Here is a 23,752-nt window from a genome sequence, read left to right as displayed (position 1 = left end):
AAACATCAGTGTGACCACTCCGGGCTCACACTGTTATTTAAGTCCACAAAAAATGCACGTTTTTGCCACTGACAGGCTCAGATTATCATTATAAGTGTCTGACAGCATTATAGAAGGGATCCTGCAGAGATAGACCTTTTTGTTAGAGGAAAATCCTTTTCGTTTAACCAGAAAGAGCCCCAAAATTGCAATCGTTAAACACACTTCATTCACAGTCAACAGAAACTTAATAAAACTCTCAAAAAACATCTTCAATCAACAACTCTGGTTTGGTTGAATTGAACCCTTAATTGACCCAATTAGATGTCTTTAACCCCAACTGACTCCATTCAAATCAAGAGTAATTTTACCATGTACAGAGCCAGAGTATTTTCACATCTAACTGGGTGAATTAAGGGTTTATTTCAACTAAACCAGAGTTGGTGATTGTTGACACAGCGGAAAGACAAGCCGAGGGGTTTTTGTGAGTTTTGATTTGTTTCTGTCGACTTTGAATGAAGTTTGTTTTACAGTTGTAAAATTGTAGTTTATTTAAGCAGAGTCTGGTGGGTTTGGTGATAACGACCACAGAGCTGTTTGTGGTTCAATAAAAATGATTTTACTCTTTTAGTTTTAGGGATCTTTTTCATAGTAATAGACACAAAAAAGAATAATTTTGGTCTGTCTTTGACAAAAAAGGCATTATTAATGGACATACATGATGCTGCATTTTTGCCCAGAGTCGTTACATTGCAGCCTGTTTCACAGATTCAGTCCTCTCACTCAATACTGGATCAATTTCAAAAATTATCATCTTAAGACACAAAAATATGGGAAAATTGGGATAAAAAAAATACCAAAGTTACCTCATAAGACATGAGGAATTAACCACCATCTTTCCCTAATTTAAAGTCTCCAGTGTCAGAGTCTTCTTTGAACAACCAACTCGCACAACTCTTCATCTTGACCAGTGAAGACAGGGTCGAAGCACCTGTTATGGCTGCTTGGACTGCTTCTACTGAGTACTTTTTTGTATTTGCTGACCCTTTTCTTTCTTTGACCAAATCTCCACCTGAGCACCAAGTTTCCAAACATGTGAATTATGAATCTGAGAAAAACACCAGATCTTCGAGCCAAATATACACACAAAAAATGATCGCAAGTCAAGCTTTAATAATGCACGTCGAATTCATAAAGTAAATAATTACTGGAGTTGTCTCCCAATTTGATTGTCCTCTTTATGTCTTTGGTTCTATTTAAATAATTTCTGAACTACTTTATTTGATATTTTTGAAGCAAGATGGCTGTGATGACGGTGGTGGGGTGAAACTGTTATAAAACAAAAGGCTTCAGTCTGCGAGTGTGGCTGAGTGTGTGCAGGCTGAGGGTTGGCAATGGGAAAGGTAATGCAGTCGTACTGATGGGGAGTGTGTGTGTGTGTGTGTGTGTGTGTGTATGTGTGTGTGTGTGTGTGTGTGTGTGTGAGAGAGAGATGGAGAGAGAGAGGGAAACAGAAAGATAGAAGAGGAAAAAGGGACTGTGTGAGCAATAGTGTGTGTGTGTGTGTGTGTGTGTGTGTGTGTGTGTTATGGTGGCTGTGCTGACTGCAGCAATGCGCCAAGGAGAATGGAGGGGGAATATACCCTACAGAGAGAGGGAGGGAGGGAGGGGAGGAGGAAGGAGGGAGGAGAACAGGGAGGGATGAGGCAGAGTGAGTAAGAGAGGGAAGTGTGTGTGTGTGTGTGTGTGTGTGCGTGTGTGTGAGCGTGTGTTTCTAAGTGTGAAGACAGGAGCAATCTACACCAACTCCCACATTCATTCATCTTTCTCTTTCCTTCTTTCCCACTTTCTCCTCTCTCCTTTTTCCTCTCACCTCTTCCTGTTCCTTGCATGTGTCTATGTGTGTGTGTGTGTTCAGGTGTCTCATGCATGTGTGTGTGAGTGCTTTGCTGTTGAGAGAGATAAAGTGTTGCAGTGATTTCTAGAGGGATAGCCACAGGCAGCCTCTGAACTTATGTTTACTACAAGGGCGGGCGTCTTTATCTGCTGCAGATAAACTCAGAAATCCACAAACAATCCCTCCAAAATAAAAGAGCCCATAATCGTCATTTATCTCTTTTGGTTCCTTAAAATGGATGTTTGAAAATTTAACACGCCATTAAAGTTCATTTGGCGTGTGTCTCGCCCCGTTATTCACAGACTTTTATCTCCATTGCCTGTGGGGACCACGGCTACAAACAGACTGTAAGAACAACGTTACATCTGTTTCTGACAAAGGAGAGACGCTGACAGGACGCTTAATGAAAACTGACAGGAAAGTGTGAACACTTAACACGGTGACAATACCTTTGATTTGTACACCCACAGCTGACACACACACACACACACACACACACACACACACACAAACACAACACACCCACAAGCCTGTGTGTGAGTGTGTGAGTATCGCAGCGTGGTAAGAAAGATTTGTGAGCATCTCATGTTGCATGTGTGTAGCAGCCCTCATGTGTGCAGCATGCAAGTAAGATTTGTGTGCACGCAAAGGTGTGTGTGAGTGTGTGTGTGTGTGTGTGTGTGTAGCATCCCAGCGTGGGCTCTGCTAGCTCAGCGCTTTCAGTCAGCCAATTAATTACAGAGAAGCGCTGGAGACAGAACAGCGTGTAGAACACACACATCGACACTGCTATACACACACACACACACACTATTACACCACAGCACATTACGCACACACACTTCCCTTCAGTCAGGCACATATTTGTCATCATTGATGCAACAAATGGTTGGAACAGAGCTGCATAAGGCTCGTTCATTATGAGGGTTTCATGACGGCACAGATCTTCGTTTTGGTTGCTTTCGATCAGCAGCTGCAGGAACGCGGCATTGATTCAACCTGAAGCTACGGTTTGAAAACATTATTCTAAACACTTATTGTAACGCAGCTCCTCACTGGGAAAAAGTATCTGGTGCATAGTACGTGCTGTATTTTACACAATGGAGGGAGAAAAAGAAGCAACACCACAGCGGAAAAACTACAGTATAACAAGTATCACTCCTGCATTTAAATGTTAAGATGTAAACTAGTAAAATATGACGTATTTAGAATAAGGCTGTCAAACAGTTTTGTGTTCAAATCAGGATTAATCACAGGATTTCAATAGTTAATCATGATTAACTGCACTTTTTATCCCATGCGCTCAACTCCAATGTTTTGCATTTAAAAAAAGTTTTGAAGTCCATATTGACGAGGTAAAGCAATTCTTAGCAGATTGTCTTGATTAGGAATCAAGTGACAGCAAAAAACTGCATGGGACTAACAAAAAGTGGGCACGTCTGTAAAGGGGAGACTCGTGTACCCACAGAACCCAAATATCTTGAGGTCAGAGATCAAGGGACCCCTATGAAATGGCTATGCTGATTTTCCATCACCAAAATGTCACCTAACTTTGGAGCGTTATGAAGTCTCAGTTCCTGAGAAGCTGGCATGACACGGTTGGTACCACTGGCACCGACTCCTCAGGTCCTCCAGTTTCATATGATACCAGTATCATCATGTAGCTATAAAACTCAGCCTCTTAAACACGGAAATGTCGACTGGCAATTAATGCAATCTTTTAAAAAAGCGTTATGCACGGACCCCTTAATCGCTTTGCAATTAACGCCTTAACGAGAGCTGTCACTGAAACGTAGTGGAGTCAGAAGTACAATATTTGTCTTCCAAATGAAGTGGAGTAAAAGCAATAAGTTAAAAAAATAAATCAAAAGAAAAATACTTAGAAAAAGCTGTACTTAAGAAAATGTACTTTGTTACTGTCCACCACTGCTTTCCAGATTAATTATAAGGACTTGTTAGTTATTATAGAGTATTGAGTACAGAATACCATACTGTAATACTGTTGAAGTATATAAGTAATAATAATGCTATCATTAAGAATGTATTGAATATATATAATTCAATATAATTACAAACTGGTACTCTGTATTAATCTGGAAAGCAGTGGTGGACAGTAACAAAGTACATTTTCTTAAGTACAGCTTTTTCTAAGTGGTAGTGCAGGATTACTTGTTGTAGAACAGAATTTATACGTGTGTATATATATATATATATATATATATATATATATATATAGCTTATATATTTAGATGCAGGACTATTTATTCAGGGCTGTAGCCTCAGATGCCCTGGCCTAACAAAGCCACTAGCTGGCACAAAATCAGATTTTCACTTACCGTGGCCAAGAAAATGACAATATTATTACAATATCTACAAATATTTCGAAATAAATAAATAAAAAAAGTTATCAGTTAAATTCATCTTTAACTTTGTTTATTGTGCATTTTGTCTTTTTTTGGCAAATAAATTACATTTAAAATACGAGTGTAAGGAGGTGGAGTCTGTAACCATCACTTTACAAAAGCCTACAGAAAGAGCTGTTACAGGCACTGGATTATTTCCACAATATTATGAAACGCAAATTATTAATATGATATCAATATTAATTTTTTTTAAAGTCACGGTTTTATATATTGTATCATCCCTATCATGAGTCATTTCACTAAATGACAGCAAGTGGTCATTTAGAGATGATTTGGAGGTATCGTTACATCCTAGTTTAGCTTTTTTCTATATTTGCTGTTGGAAGTGTATAAATAATGCAGGTTCTTTGATTCATTTTGTGTGTGAATGCTCGTTTGTTTCTCCATTTTTGAGACCAGTCATCAAAAGTATTGGTTGCAGTGGTTACATAACCTCCCCTGCAAGAATCTGCTGTGTTTATCAGGAGATAGTTCTCTCAGAACATCGCACAAAAAGATAAAAGTAAAGAGGCTAAAACGACAAAACATAAATGGATTGTCATATGAGTTTATCTGAGGCTTTGTGCCATGTTACTCTTGAGCACTGTCTGTGTCTCCCTATGAAACATGGTAGATGAAATGTAGAAAGTCTCCCAGAAGGAAAACACTCAAGCAAAGTACCTCATATAAGTACACCACTTCAGTAAATGTACTTCACTACCGATCTCTCGTTTACATTTCTGACGGTGTTTGTGCGTTAAGCAGAAACAGGAAAGAAACTGTGATAAACACAGTGACTGAGGAGATTCAAGAAAACAGCACCGCCAACACACCACAGTGAGGGGCGCTGCTTTAGGCGTAAAGTAAAATCTCCAGAGACCATTGGACAAAAAGGATTTTTTTACCTTTAAAGCGCAGAAGATACACGAGTCCTCCATGCACTTGTGTGTGGTCAGCTGTCGAAAGCTTCTGCGGAAGATATCCAGATGCCACAAAACCTGAGAGACAAAACACACATTTACACACACATAATAATATAAATGAAGCAACTGGGTCAACTTTTTAAAATTTTAATTAAAGACAAACAAATAATGTTTTGTTTGTCCCACAGGGACAGAGGCCGTTTTCCCTTCTATTGGTTGGTTTGTTAAAAAGATGTTCATTTTTCTTTTTTTCAGTCATTTGGATGAGTTTTCCTCCTATCACAGAGGACAGTCTGGGCTCTATTAACATCAGTAAATAAAAGATTCATGGTGTTTTATTTCATTATAGTGTGTCTTGTCTAGTTTTGGTTTTTTTTGTTTCTTTTCACATTCTAAGTTTTGTGTTAATTACATTTTTTTGTTGCTTGTGTTTTGCACTGTTTCTTGAGTGTTTGTTGTTGAATTTTATGTATTTCAAAGGCCAATCTGTGACAGTATTTACAAATTAGCACAGGTTATAAATGCTCTGGTGTGTGGCATTCTTTTATACTTCGCTCCTGTCCCTATACAAGTAAACATCAAATAAATAACTAAATTTTTACCCAGGTTTTCTGTGTATTTTCTAGGGTTTTTTTGGTTTGCTACTTTTTTTAAGTATGCAAAAAGCAATAAGTGTGTAGAGCCTTCTGTTTCTCAGCCCTGTGGTACACTGTTTATTCCCATCTCTTTATTGTAACATTGTAAAAACAAACAAAAAAAAAAAACAGGTAATATTAACTTATGTTAGCTACAATTCTTTATCATTTTTTGAAAGAGGAATGAGTAACAAACACTGGAAACACCATTTTCGAAAACCTTTTTAAATATGCAGTTATGCCGTAGCGAAGATCGGTGACATGACAGCTCATGGTTGCCGGTTGCCACGGAAACAAAACATGCTCTCTGGGTGCACAGCAGTCAGGAATAGCGACAGACAGAGCTGATCACGATGCATTATTTGGATGTCAGATGTTGCTGTCAAAATAACAAAGCATTCTTCTGACAGTGGTGATGCTGCTCAGGGGTTAAAGGAACAGCGTGTAAGATTCACACTTAGTGGCAGACGTTCAGGAGGTTTCAGTGTTTCCCACAAAATTTCAGTCAATGTGTGACGGTAACTGACAACAGGGAGGAGGACAGCAAAGTTTTGTTTTGTTTTGTGCTTTAACTTTTAAATGCATTTGTCCATTTGTATCATTCTGTGTCCCCTCTCTACATTTTGAGGCTTTTGCAGGTTCATGAACGCACTGCAGGCGGCTACATGGACATAAATAACAAGTTTATAAGGTTTATCCCGATTATGATTTTATTCATGATATGGTATGAGCATAGAGTACTCCAGCCAGCATATTCAGGTTTTTCATAAACAGAATATGGTGTTTACATGCTCAAACACGTGTATGTATACAAACAGCATGTGTTCTTTTTTTCCTCAGCAGCAGTTTGTGGCACGCATGGTTAATAAACTCTTATGAGACTGATGGATGAAAAGAGGAGCTACCGAGAGTGAATGCAAACATTTAGACTAAGCAGTTAAGTTTCACTTTCAGTGCGCCTGATGTTCTGCTGCTCCATCTGTGTCCAGAGTATGATCTGTGCTCCAAGAATGCGGTGCAATCAATAACCAAACAGTATATATATTTCAACAGTGCTCCTAATAATCAGTTCAGCTCCAAAAATCAATGTTTTAACCGCAGTAGGTGGCCACAAAAAAATGAATGTGTGGGAAACCCTGGCACAGTCCAGACACCAGAATTAAAATTAAAAAAAACATTTCTATTACAAGCAAATGAAATCAATCAAGACCAAACAAGACAGCTCTACACAACAAATTAATTTGGATGGTGCTGCTATGGCAACAACTGAACCATGGTGCGCAGTGTAAAGGTCCCTCCCTTCAGCTGTAAACAGTTTGTTTGAGCCGGTTTAGCCCTTTGAGGCCCAGTGTGTAGGATTTAGGGGGATTTAGTGGAAAATTAAGTACATAAAGTACAGTGCTGTGCAAAAGAGAGGATATATATATATTGGACTCTCTTTATTAAGATACAAAGAATACAGAGAGCGTGTGCAATGCATCAAAACACTAAAAGTCAGAACAAAATGGCTTCTTTAGACTAAAAATAATATTAAGTGTGAAACATGAAATTACACAACCATAAAAAAGGTAACTCAAATAATCAATATTGAGCTTTTGACATGTCTTGAATGCAAGCCGATGTAAATACATCAGAAGATTGGTATTATGAATCTCATGTTGTCTGCTCAAGAGAGTTCAAGACAGGCTACATGGAAAGGGACGTCACACTAAATACTTGCAGTTGTTTTATTCTGAAATATTTGCATATTTCCTGTGTGTTCTGGTTATATTTAGTAAAAAGACTACTGAAAAATTAAAAAGTATGATCATCATAACCTTGCTAAAATAACAAAAGCATAAGATGGCCTAACACTTTGGCTCAGTGCTGTTTGTTAACGTTAGTGTATAATCACCTCATGATAGAATTCGTTGCGCTTTTGCTACCTAAGAACGAACCGTGTCCTCAGACCTGCAAAATCCTTCAAATTAAGAGAGGGGGCACACAGAATGATACAAAGGGACATACAAGTCCTATGTTTTTTGTGTATTCATGACTTTCAATTGACGTTTTGTCTAATTTGGGATTTTTTTCACCAGTAGCTCACGTGTACATTTTGCGTCCCTGTAGCTTTAAAAAATTAAGCAACATCTGTTAAACTCACATTGACTCAAATAGCTTCCTGTAATGTGAGATGGTTGCAGAGAATCAACACCCGAGTCCGCAGCTCTGTGTGGCATTCGGCTTTTTTCATCTAATTGTTTTTCCCAGAACTGACTGTTTTCTACTTTGTGTAGTTTCCACAACAAAAGAGTCCGAGGGAGACGTTCGGTGGGACAGACGGACAAAAAAACAATCAGAACAAAGCAAAAAGAAACAAGTTAGAGAACTAGCGAAGAAGTGGTCTGCATGAGGCAGGCCTCTCCGTGTCCTTCTCTCCCTCTCCAGTGCATAATTAGAGGAAAGAGCTCTTAGTACATTCATTCAGCATGCTGAAAGATAATATTGACACAACACTGTCCCTTAGGCTTCGACTGCAACACACACACACACACACTTACAGTATGCCTGGTAGGTCCACATGCACGCAAGACTCACAAACACACACAAAACCGATAACCTTAGCAATACGAGTCTGCACTGTGTGTGTGTGTGTTAAGGAGAGTGATAGGTGGAGGAAAGAGGGGGCGGAGGATGACAGACTGCATGCTGACGCTAGTGTATGCGTTCTACCTTTCCCCCCTCTCCGTTTCCCCTCCTCTCTCTCTCTCTCTCTGTAGTTTATTTGGTCGTGATGAATAGGCTCCCTGCACGGCACTGCAGCAGCCACAAGGAGGGCACACTCTCTCCATGCCCATCTCTCTTCATCAGTATCTATCTATCCGTCTTTTTCTCCTCCTCTAAACACATCTCTCCATCTCTTTCTCTGCACTTCTCCCATTTGTATCATTTACTTTCCTCCCCATCCCCTTTTAACTTCTCATTCTATCTGCAGGAGCATCTTAGAAGAAACAAACTAGAGTTTAACTAACTAACAGAGAAGTGATGGAAACATGCACAAAATAGAAACTGACTCATCATCAGCTCATGCATTTAGGAAGTCGTCATCTTTCTGCTGCTCGTTGTCATAGCGACGTGAATCATAGACAAATGTAACCAGTGATGCTGGATGCAGAAATTACGGTATTTGATTGGCTGAGGTGAAAGGTTGAAGTTTGTGAACTCAAAACATGTGAGACACAAAACTCGTATTGTGGGTTCATATATGTGTATTCATTTATAAGCTACCAAGATATTTAAAGATAAGATGTGAATTCAGTACCCATTTCTGAATCAATTTATCACTGGCATTTTTTATATGTAATGTATTTAAAGTCTGTTGTTCTCGTTCTATATAGTCGTTTTGATTGCTTGCGGCGGGGTCCGCCTTCCCATGGTGTATTCTGCTTGCCTACCTAAGCACGAGGGATTCAAAGGACAAGAGAGCTGCAACAATTGGTTGAAAATCGATTAACTGATCAACACACAATTAAATGCCAACTATTTTGATCGTAGAATAATCGTTTTAGTAATTTTTTTAAGCACATAAGCTAAACATTTGTTGGTTTCACGCCTCTTTGATGGGTTTTTTTTGTCAAACATGTTAATAAACTGAAATGTTGGACTGTTGGTGGGGTTAAACATACCATTTGATGTGAAATTCCCACCGCTACACATTTAAAGTGTGTAACTAATAAAACATGGGCTGACTTTTATTGTGAAGCAGCCACAGGGTAAAAATGCCACATTCGGCCATTTAATCACAGTGAAGGAGTGTCACATACCGCAAAGACAAACTGTCCCATCTGACATATGTCAAGCGCTTAACGAATACAACATGGAGGAGAAATCTGTTAATATACTGTATATATATACACTCACCTGCCACTATATTAGGTACACCTGTTCAACTGCTTGTTAATGTATATATCTAATCAGCCAATCCCATGGCAGCAGCTCAGTGCATTTCGGCATTTACAAATGGTCAAGACGATCTGCTGAAGTTGAAAATGAGCATCAGAATAAGGAAGAAAGGTGATTTAATGGGGCTTTGAACGTGGCGTCATTGTTGGCGCCAAACAGGCTGGTATATTTTAGCAGCTTCAGATCTACTGGGATTTTCATGCAAAACCATCTTTGGGCTTTACAGAAAAATGGTCAGAAAAAGAGAAAATATCCAGTCTCAAACTGGTTTCTTGAATTTGACAATGAGCTCACTGTACTTAAATGGCCTCTACAGTCACCAGACGTCCAACAGAGCACCTTTAGGGCACGGGAGATTCACATAATGGATGTGCAGCCGACAAATCTGCAATAACCGCGTGATGCTATCATGTCATTATGGACCAACATTTCTGAGGAATGTTTCCAGCACCTTGTTGAATCTATGCCACGAAGAATTGAGGCAGTTCGGAAGGCAAATGAGGGTCTAACCCAATACTAGAAAGGTGTACCTAATAAAGTACACGGTGAGTGTATATTATGCTTCTTCTCATAAACCCACATAGACTGGCTGGTCCGTCCTCGCTCCCTGTATGCTCTCATCAGGTACACTGTGTCGACGAATGTTCCTTTTCATATCAAGATGTAACCAAAGCGTCTCAGCTGAAAAAACGCGGGGCATCCAAAACACTCTCATCAAGCGCTCCCAGCTGAGGGTTTTTTGAGAAGCGTATGGTGTGCAACACTGATGTCGCCAAATCAACAAGGCCTGAATTCTCAAGGATGACAATTTTTGACATCCTTTGTTGAGTTCAAGAAAATAACTATGACACACACAACACAGTAAGATGCAGAAGAGTCACTGACTGTAATATCAGGTACACAGCAATATCTATTTAAAGTTTACTACCATCAGCCAATGTGAGAAAAGTATCACACTAAGTAAAGCTGTAGCAGCAAAACCCCTGAAAGCATTGAAAATAAAGATATTTATTGTTTATTGTTATGTGTTTATGTGTTTCTTTAAAAACCTGTTGATTTGATGACTTGTATGTTTTGTTTTCCTGCCTTTACTGGTACTTTGTAACACTGTTTTTGAACGTGCTTTATAAATAAAAGATTATTATTATAATTATTATTAACTCATTTTCTTTTACAATTTAACAATTTTTCATGGCACAGTAAAACACAAGTTAGAAACCATAAAAGAAGAGAAAAAAATCACATAAAGTAATACATAAAAGTTAAAAAGTAGACATAATAAATATTAATATTAAAAATATAATAATAATTACAATAATAATGCACTGGTACATCAATGTTGGTTTAGCTTTTATTCAGTGAGAGATAATTAATAAATTAAATTTGCTCACTGGTATTTTGCAGTAATAATGCATTGTATTTATTAACGTTTTAATTAGCTTAATTAATAATTAATAATAATTCCAGTGACTGAGATGTCTCATTTGTGTGTGCAATATTTTGTTTTCAAGACTACTTGAAAAAGTAAAGCTTAACATTGACATTTATTTGAATCATTGGCTTAATAATGAGCTGTAAAAAGAAATAAATAAGTTAAAGAAAGCCATTACTTATAACTACAGACCCATTATTATGTAGCCAACTATTTAAGTGGTACATGTTATTTGTAAAAAGAAAAAAAAACACAACTACTATTAACATTGTAATCCTTTCAGTATAAAAGCATGAAGAGAATTCGAGGCACAGTGGGAAACATTATTACTGTCACAGTGAGGTGCAGAATCTGGCAGATTACGGTGGTTGTGCATCAGCTGATCAGCATCAGATGCTTTTATAAAAACCAATCAAATTCAAACAAGCCACCAGTTGTATTCAATTAACACAATAAAGGTATCTATCTGATCTAACAAGCTCTCACTCTCACTCATAATCTGCTCTACCCGCCTCACGCTGCTGTCGCCGGCTGTGATGGTTGATTTCTGCCCTCCACGACCTCCTCTGCTCCTGTCTCCTATTACCACAGCAGGCATCTCTTTTCCTGTGCATTTTTGGGTGTCATGTGATGCTGCTTCCACAGCGACAATCAGTCTCCCAATTTTTCTGCACTTTTAACCTCAGTTATTTGTCTGTCAGTAAGTGACAGTGTTTTCACAGCAATAGCAGGAGAAACACTGTTGTTTTTGTTGTGTTTTGTTTTTTGTTTTAATAGCCATGATAACACTAGTTAGAAAACACGGCAATAATGACCAGTATGTTTAACAGCTTGTGTTACTTATTTACAACTACCCATACCATGCTCATGACGGGAAAACATTTTTTTTCATACCAGGACTTTGCAAATGAATTTACACCTGTACTTGTCTTTGTGACAAAATGTCTCCCATGAAAAAGGTTATTTGTCCCAAGTGTTTGCCTCTCAACGTCATCTGACCTCCACACTGACCTCCGCACCTGCTCCCAATATCCTCATCAACTGCTGACTCTGTACACCAGACGTCCAGACGAGCCACTGTCCTTTTCAGTCTACTGAACTGTCTTATATTTGAGTCCAAAAATCACCTACAAGACACAATATGTTTTCTTGGATTCTGTAGCCATGGTGGTGTTTTTGTGCTTTTTGATTTTCTGCCTAAAAATGTGAAAAATAATCCATAAACTACACTTTCCCGTTTCCTCTACACATAAGTGGTCCAAAGGTGGGTCACAGGTCTTTTGTGAACAGACCACAAGTGACCTGTGAATGTGTCTGTTTGTTAAAAACACTTTAGTTTAAAGTACAGTGAATTTCCCGCACAGAGCTTTTATTTTGAAATGTCCTTTCTGTTTATTCTTGCAATGTGTTTTATTTCTTTGTTTTCTAAGCCAATGTGATGTTTGCATTTTGTGTAATAATTTATCTAACATTAAGACCTTGGACTAGTGACGAGTGAAAAATCTGAACCCCGTGGTTAGACCAGTTGGGAACCACTGCTCTAAGTTAATAATAACTGTATGTCAATGATTCTCAACATGAGGTCTGAGGACCCTGAGGGGTCTGGCAAACTCTGCCCGGGGATCCCTGAGAAGTTTTAAGATTCATTAATTTATATTTTCATAAACAAAACATTTTTTATTTTATTTTAAAATATTATAATCAGAACTTAGTACAATCAGAATCTGCATTTTTTAAAGAGTTAAACTTTCTTTTTCTCACATCAACTTTAGTCAGCAAAAGCACATTAAATTAAGCTTAGGAATATTCATCGCTCCAAATTAAAAAACTCTGCAGTGACTTCAAGCCGGAGACGCAAAAAAATGAATAATGCTGGGAATGGATATTGTATTGCAAGATCAGATATTTTGGCGGAAAACTAAAAGCATTGTCAGCGAATACTGCTTTCACATAATTCTATCATCATATTCTGAATTTTAGTATATTTGCATATAAAGTAATTTCTAGGAGACAGAGGTGCTTCAGCGGTGCTCCACAGCTGGAAGCATGCAAAACACAACAGCCCAAAACATTAGATATTATGAAAAGTAGTCCTGCACCGAGTTGTGGAGCCACATTCCTGACTGACAAACATCACTACACGTGATACTGGATGTGTCATAGTGACTGTATCTTTGGCTCTCTTTTGCTTTGTGAAATTATTTCGACACCTTCTTATTTATTTATGAGGTTTTCCTCACTGCGGGAGATCGTCGCTTTTGGTGTAGTGTGATTTTGTAGAATACTGTGACTCTCTGCCCAAAAAGTAACACTACATCTGTATAAAGCAAAAAAAAAAAAAAAACCTCTCACAACAAACGTTTATGGCTGTTACACTCTCCATCGATAAAGTTATGATTAGCTTCTGATCGCACAAAAACTCTGTTAAACTTCAAATGTTTAAAATCAATCTGGTTTTTACTCTAATGTGCCAAAATGTCAGTATAAATGAACAAGGTATTCTTGCTGATTTGATTTCTGATTTCCTCTTTCCTGCTGCACACACACACACACACACACACACACACACACACACACACACACACACACACAACACACACAAACACACACACACACTACACACCATCCAGCCCTGCTAGATGGGTGAACCCATGTGTTTCTGCTTCATCAAAGCCTGTAACTTCTTCAGCTATTTTATTTTTTATTTATTTTTTTATTTTTTTATTATTATTTTTTTTTACCTGTGTTTACACGGTGAAAAGTTGCTGAGCGTGTACACACACACTTCACCTCACAGCACCTTCCTCTGCTCATTAAATTTCACACTTCCACACAAAACAACAACCAGCACTGCTGCTGATGCTGCTGCTACTGTCGCCACCCAGCAGCTCCACTGCAGCAGCGTGGGGTTAACTGCCTTGCCCAAGGGGTCCTTAGGGGCCGTGAAGGGGCAACGAGTATTTCACTCAATATCAATGAGTGCATTTAAGAATAAAACATCAGATTTACTGGCAATTTTGATTTATTGGTAGTTTTTTTCAATTCAAATTACAAAGTTTGTCATGTTTCCAGCTTCTGAAACGTGACAATTTCCTACTTTTTTAATTTTTCTTAATCTTTACTGAATATATTCGGGGTTGTGACTGTTTGCCAGCCAAACTGAGCAATCAAGACCACCAGCTCTAAGGAAAGTGATATTTTTCACTATTTCTTGCATATCATATGTTTTTACAATTTATGCACCAACAGAACAAAAGCGCACATAAACAACTGACAACAACAACGCAAGTCTGTTCTAAGCTTGAACTTTGACCCTGCAAACTTCACCCACACATGCTCACTCCCTTAAATCCATCAAATTAATATGAGCAAACATGAATGTGCACATAGAAATACACCATTAAACAGCCAACGAGCATCTCAGCACTTTATCCTCGCTCGTCTGCGTCCTGTTAAACCTCCTCTCTCCTCTGTGTGTGTGCATGTGTGTGTACATGTGTGTGTGTCCTTGACATGGCCCACTTCTCTCCCGTTTAAGCGCCACACATGCCTTTGTTGAGGCTTTTATTTTTTTTTAATTTCACAAATAAACCTCATGTCCTTCACTTTGTCTTTTCATCTATCTCTCATCACAAACACTCGTTTTGCTGCCCCTACCTTATCAGACTCTTTAATTCCACTCTTTCGCCCGGCAGTATCCCCTTTAGTCTTCTCCTCAGTCTTTTCATACTGTATACTCCTCATCCCTCTTTCTTCTCTTCTCCACCTTCAGCAACTTTGCTTCTTCTCGTCTCTCCCTCTGCTCTCCTCAGCTCTCCCTAAGCTTCTGCCCCATCATCCCCCTCCCTCTTCAGCTTACTCCAACCTCTCTCTCTCTCCCCCTTCAAGCCAGTAGTCAAGAGGCATTTATGTGTGTGTGTGTGTGTGTGTGTGTGTGTGTGTGTACAGAGGTAAGTTTGTGCCAGCTGGAAGTCTTGGGAGGAGGGAAGAGAGTTGTGTGTGTAAAGAGAGAGAGGAGATGCAGCAGCAGTAGCAGCGGCGCAGTGCAAGCGTCTCCACACACAGACTGGATGTCCACGATGAAGCCAGACTGGCAGCGGTGCCAAAACCCACCAAAACACGCAAACACCCGTTAATATGGCCCTAATCTCATCCCTGTCGTGCTTAAATATCAATTTGCTGCAGTGTAAGGGGGGGAGGGGGCATGTGAACTGTCAGTGTGTGAGTGTGTTAGCCTTGTGCAGTTAGTGCAAATTACAATGTATGCCATATTCAAAAGTGGGGTCAATAAAGTACAGGCTAATCACAAAATTAAATTTTGCAAAGATGAAATTACAACTTTGAAATGAAATGTCTCAATGAAAATGTCAGAGAGCCTGTTTATTCCTGGTATTAACATGCGTTTCGGAGATCCGAGCGCAAGTGGACAGCTGAGACACATTGCTGTTAACACCCGCGTGGATCACGTGTCTCCCGTTGACCACTTGCGTTCAGATTTTGTTGTTGCTTTATCACTTACGCTACGATGCTGCAATCCACTGTGCTGAGAACTCGGAAAAAACAAAATAACTGCCTCCACTGTTGAATCGCTCCTTGCACCAATCATGTTGCAGGGACAGTTTACATCCATGTCTTTCCAGGCTCATGCACAGCCGCGATAGTTGAATATGCCTCATATACGGTATGGATGCTACTGCAAAAAAAATGTATTCTAAAACTGTGAATACTTCACGAACATCTCCCCCGATCTAAAAAATGTCTCCCTTTCTGTTTCTGAGTGATTGGTGTTGAATAACGGCCATTAAAGTGTTTTTGCATAACATTATAACGTCACAGTAAAGCTGACCTTTGACCTTTCCGATAAAAATGAATCACTTCATCATTATTTGCTATTAGACATTCATGTGACCTTTGTCACACAGCATTTCCTCCAACTTGTCGGAAAATGGAAAATTAGCTGTCAGCTCACTGTTAGCAAAACAACCAACGCATCCTGCAACGATGATGTATTTTCCTGTTACGTCCTTGTCGGGGACGCATGAGGACGCATTTGTGTTTGCACTGCAAAAGTTATGTGGTCAAATGTGTCCCAGACAACCTCGGTAAGTGGTTTGAGTGATCAGATCACAATGAGTCTTGGTGGTCATATGAACCGGCTCAGAGACATAGTCTAACATTTCAAAGGAAACACTACTGCTGCCACAATACAGCACAATAAGTCCAACAAAGAACTAAAATTGTGTGTTTTCATCTGTAAATGTCTGTATTTTTATGTATTTTCAGCATGTGTAAGTACAGTCACGCATGTTCATTGGCTTTGTACTCTTGGGACACTGGATTTGAAATGAAACAGAGACTATGAGATTAAAATGCAGATTTTCAGCTTTCGCATAAGAATATTCACACCCTCATCAGAGTCTACAAATGTGTCCTTTTTCAACCACATCTGTCCGGTCATAGAGAACAGAAAGCAATCGGACGAGTTAAAGTGCATAAAATCAAATTAAGTCATGATGTTTAATATTTTAGTGACTCTCTGTCACTGCAGCCACCCTCGCTAATTCTTCATTCTGTTTTTGTTTTTTTTTCTTTCGTAGTCTGGTCTTTGGGGATTTTTAGCAGTGGTTGAATGTAGCTAAGTACATTTACTTAAGTACTGTACTTAAAGATAAATCTGAGGTATTTAGACTTGAGTATTTTCATGCCACTTTCTACTTTTACTTTAATACATGTCAGAGGGAAATTTTGTATTTTTTCCTTGACTACATTTATCTGACCACTTTCGTGACTAGTTACTTTACAAATCAAGATTTTTTCGTTTTTTCAGTTTTAGCAGGTACAGCTAACTAATCAATTAGCCAACTGACAGAAGATGAATAGCCAACTATTTTTTATTTTCTTTTATTGGAATAATTTGACTTTTTTGGGTGTTCTTATTTTTTGTTTGTTTTTTTAGATTATTCCACATTGGTTACTTTCACTATTAATACTTTAAGTACATTTTTCTTATTATATTCACTTACTTTTACTCAAGTAATGCTTTCAATGCAGGACTTTTACCTGTAACACAGTATTTTAAGCGAGTGGTATTAGTACTTTTACTTAAAAAATGCATTCTTCTTCCACTACTGGTTTGCTCTCTCTTGACAGTCTTTTCATTTTTTTATGAGCAAAAAGGAGTTCTACTAATAAAACATGCAAATACTATTTGGAGCCTTTGGACCAGAGTGCGATACGTTTCTTTTACTTTTGTGAAAATCAGTTTGGTTTGGTCCAAAAAATCTCCACGACTAACATATTACTCCCCTAATACTTGTGTACTGTGTGTGTCTGGCCGACTGACCTGCAGAGCGCTGTTGAGGAAGCAGCTGTTCTGTCCCGGCTCGTTGCTCAGGCCTTTGCTGGGTGCGATAGAGGTCATGGTTCTCGGGGTCACCAGCCCCTGCACCCCGCCTACTGCTCCGCCACCCGACGCAAAGTAGTTCCTCTTCCACGACATCACTACCTGGACGCCCCCGTTTCCACGGCGAGGCGGAGAAGGGGCGGGGCAGCAGACCAAGCGACGGCCTCTATGTCACTCCCATGAGAGAGAACGAGGGAGAATGAAAGAAAAGCAGAGGAGGAGGAGGCAATGGAGGGAGGAAGAGGAGGGAGGCGGCAGCCGTAGATCGAGGAGATGCGGTGTGTCTTGGATGGGGATTTGGCACCCATACAACCCTCCCCCTCTCCAGCCGTGTTTTTACTTTAAAATCTGTCCACTTGGAGCCAGCGGTTGGCTTTTTTCTTTTTTTAGCTCCTTGGATTTAGCAGTTTGTAGTTGAGGACATGAGAGCGTGTCCAAAGCGTCTTTTGGCAGATTCTGTCGGATAAATGTTGATTAGGCAGCACTGCTGCTCCCATGTGGGGACCCCTTCAATGCTTTCTTCTCCTTTTTCACTTTGCCTGTAAAACACAAAGAGCAACCTGTTAGGAAACCTCACACATAAAAGCTAGAAGAACAAACACACACAAAAATGTGTTTTTTGAGCTGTTAACTGTATCTGGGGAATGGAAATGTGTCATCATCGACAGCAAGTCGGCCGTTTTTGGAAGACACAGGTAAGAGTGCAATACAGTACCTCAGAAATTAATCCTAAAACCCAGAAATCAGTTAGCATATCAGCACCTCTGGTTCCCTGGTCTGAAAAGTCAATGTTTTTTTTATGTTTTTTTAGGTGAGAATCCTAAAATAAGGTCTGTGGTTGACACAAGCTGACAAGACTTTCACGATTTGTTTACGATGTAAAATACATCAGTAAATGCCCTACTCACAACCTTGGAAGCCTTCATGTGTCTTAAAAAAGGAAGTCATTAACAGCCAAATACAGCTTTACAGCCTCTTAGTGGTGGTAACGTAAAATCATGCAACTGTAGCGTAGTTAATATAAAGCCTATTATTAGCTATTTACTTCTAGTGACTGCATTTAGCCCTAAAAAAATCCTGTAAATGGTGTTAATTCATGTAGATTGTCTCGCTAAACAAAATGTCTAAGTATTAAAAAAACATTTCTTTGCCACAAAGCTTTTTTTCTACAATATTCAAAAATCCAATGGAAAAATCCGAATGGCTTTTTGACAAGGCAACCAGGGAGAAGCTAACATACGCGTTGGCTAACATAAACGTCATCCCTGGGGCACTTTGTGCACTAGCTATTTAGTGTCAGTGGCAAAAAGAAATGCTGAACTAACACAAAACACTACTCAGTGAATACGATTTAACACACCAAATGAATAATGTACAGTACAGTCAAACTAAAAAGTCTGCTATCATGAAGTGTTTTATTTTGCTAGATACTGGTAGATTAAATATTCATGGTTAGCCAGTGTTTTGTTAGCATTTTGTTAGCATAGCTTATCTTTTTCTGGATAATTGTGTAGTTAGCATTTGGCTTGTACATATGAAAGTTGTTTACCCAACCCAATTGGACATAAGATTTGAAGTTTTTTGTTAACAGATGTAGGCACTAACGCCAAACACCAGACGGACATGAGGGGCCATAAGAGAGTAGGTTAGCACTGCGGATAATAACTCTACATGCTGTCTAAGGAGTTAACTGGGATTAGCTCTTTTTTATGTCTTATTACACATTTTCTGCAAAGTTACGTCTCAGCATTCAATCTTTGATTAACGTTACACAGCCTCTGACAAACCAACTGTACACCACCTGCTCGGCACTAAACAGCAGACACAGTTAGCGATTAGCACGTCAAGATAGTTGAAAACATAGCAGCTAACTTCAAGAACCAGATACTTTTGTCAGAAGCTGGCAAAAAGGAAAACAGAGCTAAAAGGGGAGTCAATATAATACTCACATTTGTTAGTTGGACAGAAAAACAACAATAATGCTAATTTTGCTCCCTGATTGATTTTTAAGCAGCCAACTGTTTACAAGCACGTTAGCCATGAACGTTTTTAAAGCAAAGCAAGTGGCTGTTTGTTCGTTAGCTTGTTCTATAGATTTATAACAATACCTGGATACTGATTGCCAAGATGGTGCCTATTCAGGTCAATGTAGTTGATTTCTCTATCTTGCAGCTGATGTAGAGCAGCTGATTTAATACATGTTAAATATAAGGGCGTACAGAATACATGCAGCAAAAATCAAAGTTTCTTTGTAAATTGATGATCAAAAAATTTTCAAAATCATCTCTGTTTGAAGTTACAGTTGGCATGAGGTCTCATGTGGATTTAATTTTGGGGTTAAGGCGAATAATAGGTTAATAAACAATTTCTTTGGTTAAGGTTTTGCTAGTTCAACCAACAGGTGACAAGATGACTCTTAGCCAAAGACTTTGATAATACTGCTATCAATGCAAGCTGACGAGAACCCGTATCCAGCACACAATGTTGTGTAACGTAGAATGTAAGGCTCCGCCCCCGCGCGAAATACCGCTAATTCAGAGAGTCCCGCCGACAGTAACATCCGTGTTACGTTGCCTGGCTCTCGCGATTTAATCACTTATAACTCCGAGCTCACAAGTTCCATTTAAATACAGCAAGAGTCATAATTGACCTTGTTTGCATTTGGAGTTGTTCTGTCAACAGACTTCTCTTTTACAATGTTGGTCTAAGGGGAAAACGCTTTTATGGCCACAGGAGATTTTTTTTGCTGCAATACCGCGATGCCCACTGGGAAAAATTGGAAGCAAAGCTGAGGAGTGTTCCTGGGGGCCTGGATTTCATTACTTTCGCACCATGAATCATGAAAACCATCCCATGAACACAGTGTAACACTGCATCAATGATATGACACAGGGACCGCTCGCAGAAATCTGTTATGTCATTTCATAATCAGTACTTAGGGACATTATCTGGAGCTTATACTGGTCCAAGCATTGCTATGCACAGCTTCCGAACGTGTGTGTGTCTGTGTGTGATGGAGAAAAACAGAGGCAGTTTGTGTGTGTTTGTCACCCTACAGTAAGTGTGCGTGGGTGTGGGTACATGAAGTTGCATAACACCACAGGGCAGTAGCTAACAGATCCGCAGTGCCCCCCCCTCCCTCACTTCCCCTATAGCTTCCCCACTTTTGGCAACTCTCCCTCGCCTGGTTGCCGGGGTTGCGTTGCCGCCACAGCACCCCCCCTTGGCTAAAGGCCAGAGGGCGCAGGGATGCTGCAGCGAGCAGCGTGGGCTGTCGCTATGGCAATGACCACATGGGATCGAGGTGGCGAGGTGGGGTGATGAGGGAGTAGGTTGGAGGTAGGAGCGACGTCGTGACGAGGAAGTGAAATGTATCAGAGCGAATATGCAACTGTTAGATAGCAAAAATACAATGTCAGTTCCTCCACTTGTCACATAATTTTACTGCATATGGACAAATTCCCACACTTTATCTATCTATCTACGTAAAAGGCACAGAAATTCACATACGACATGTTCATCCATAAACAAATCCAAATTGCCAGAGGATTTATAAAGGGATTTGGCTGGCATGCCCCTGTGTGCCATTTTTCCTCTACAGCACAGCATCCTGAGCTTCTGTCTCAGCATACAGTGTGTGTGCGAGTGTGTGTGTGTCTCCCGCTGAGCCTGTGTGGAGTGTGTGATCACACATCCTCTCTCCGACTGCACCCTACAGCCACACACAACCAAGATCGCTCTGGCAAGCCCTTGCAGAAGCGGTGTCTATGTGGCCCATGTGTGTGTGTGTGTGTGTGTGTGTGTGTGTCCCCACATCTTCGGCTAGTTACCATGGAAATAGGCCAAGCAGCAGGCACGCGGGGGGAAAAGCCGAACCATGTGATTTAACTGAGAGACACACTGTGCTGCACTGGTTGAGAAAACACACACAGACACACACTGAGACAAACACACAGTGGGCTGGCGAGTGATGATGATGTGTATTGATGGTGGAGAGTTCCTGGAAGCCAGAGTGAGTCAAGGCACAAGTCAATCAAACTCCCTGACCCGGCGCTGGCAGGCATAAGGAAACCAGGACCGGTGGCCACAGCCCAGACAGCGACCACACATGGAAGACGTTTTCCACGTGAGATGTTGAGGTGAAGACGCTGGCCAGACACAGATACAGTGTGTGTGTGTGTGTGTGTGTGTGTGTGTGTGTAGTCTGAGGCTTCATCCTCTGAGTTTGTGGATATCAGTTCTAGTTTAACTTTGAACATGAGGAACTAACTTCTTCAAGGGTCAGGTGTTGAGTCAGGACCAAGTTTAGAGCTACAGCTGAATAGTCCAAAAATTACGTCCTTTGTCTTCTCCCAAACACTTTTCCTTGACCACAATGGAAAATGTCATTTTAACATCTAAAACCATCCTTTTAAGTTTTACTTAACGCCACCTTACACCTAACTGTAAACATTCTTTATTTAACTGTTGAGTTTCTCGGCGTTGTAAATACTGTATATATTGTTTGTTTATGTCGTCCTCTGTGCTTTATTTCCTTCATCTTTATCCTGCACATTCCTTGTTTTTGTACTTATTTATTAATATAGTTTATTCTGCACAGTTATCTTTCTATTTTACTATCCCTTTGCAGCTACAATGTTGGAAATTTCCCCACTGTGGGACTAATAAAGGATTATCTTATCTTATCTTATCTCTTATCTTAACTCCAGGTCAGTAAAGAAATTTGTGAAGAAAACTTGCATGCCTCCACAATGAACGAAGAAAAATTGGCATAAATAAATATATATATATATATATATATATATATATACACATTTTTTATTTATTCAGCCAAACATGAAAAAACCCACAGTATTCAGAACTCAACATATCCATAGGCCCTGGTAGCACCACATCATTACAGTGCAGAAAGCATATTATAAATAAAAAAGCCTGTCAATGATCTCTTAAAGCTTTCAACTTCATCGAAGACCCTCGCTAACATGTGTTTGTATGACACAATTTCTTAGACAGAAACTGCCATTTTTCAAAAATGTGTGTGTGTGTGTATATATATATTTTCTTTAACTTTTTTTATAAATACTTCATATATAAATATATATATTTGGCAATTGTCAGGACAATGTCAGGCATGTTTTTGAAAAAAAAGCATCAAACCAATTTTTCTCCCGTTTCAGAGGTTTAAATGCTTGTGAAAGTAAACCGATGTCGATCCAGGTGTTAAAAGGTCAATGACCAGCAGTAAAGTGGGACTGATGTTGAATAAAACTTCAAAAGGATGGGTGTAGACATGAAAATAGTCTTTTTCAGTTTGTATCTAAATGGATGTGTGTGTCAGTGTGACAGCAGCAGATGATTACTTGTGGATCAATAACAGCCAGCGAGGGCACAGCTGGGAGCATTGAGGCCAGACAACTGTTTTTCATGGTCCCAGCATACTGACATCACTGCTGTCACTCCTCTACCAGTAATGCTTCTTTTCCTTCATATCATCCTTTTCCTCTACCTTACTTCCTCAGATTTCCCTCCCTTGAACTATTTCTCTCGCCCAACCTTTTCACGATCGAATCCACCGTTTTCTTCTTCTGTCTTCTCTCTACATTTCCTTTTTTCAGAGCTCATCAAGCACCATGCAGAGGTTCAGAAATCTGCAGGAGTTTACTGGAGGACTGAAAGATGGCTCGATGCCTGTTTTGATCCCTGGTACACTGTGACGGTTCCTCTCTGATCAACATCTCTGCGATTAATGTAAACATTCTTCAAAAATACCCCTCCAAATCCGTCTGTCGCTCTGCCGCTCCATCAAATCAACACTTGAGAGAAGTGACACCGCATATGACACATACATCACGCTTTCTTTCCATTGTTCTCTCCTAATCTGTATTCCGTTACATATTTTTCGTGTTGTTTACTTTCTTTTTCTCATTTTTTTCTGTCTATGGTTTCTTTCCATCTCTCTGTGTTTTGGAAAGAACATGAGAGGGGTGTTTTTGTGATGAATTCTTACGTAAATTTGAGGTCATTTATTTCTCATGTTTCACTGCGGTCTGTATTGGAATCACGGGGTTTCCATCCAACTATGTAGAGCCCGGATACTGAACTTACTCTGCTTTGGGGCCACTTTTGCAAAATGACAGGA

The 23,752-nt window shown here is 39.6% G+C and overlaps 1 protein-coding gene across 1 annotated transcript in view; it reads right to left on the bottom strand.

Annotated features, from left to right (window-relative positions):
• Positions 1-23,752, bottom strand: part of usp54b (ubiquitin specific peptidase 54b) — a 64,640-nt gene that overhangs the window by 32,387 nt on the left and 8,501 nt on the right. Inside the window, exons 2-3 of the mRNA XM_042508408.1 lie at positions 17,554-18,152; positions 5,184-5,276 (exon numbers count right to left, since the gene is read on the bottom strand). Of these exons, the coding sequence (XP_042364342.1) occupies positions 5,184-5,276; positions 17,554-17,709 (249 nt within the window). The 5' untranslated portion in view covers positions 17,710-18,152. The remainder of the gene's footprint in view (positions 1-5,183; positions 5,277-17,553; positions 18,153-23,752) is intronic.

Source organism: Plectropomus leopardus, chromosome 19 (genome assembly GCF_008729295.1).
Source record: "Plectropomus leopardus isolate mb chromosome 19, YSFRI_Pleo_2.0, whole genome shotgun sequence".
NCBI lineage: Eukaryota > Metazoa > Chordata > Actinopteri > Perciformes > Serranidae > Plectropomus > Plectropomus leopardus.
This window is presented reverse-complemented; position numbering and strand designations above follow the sequence as displayed.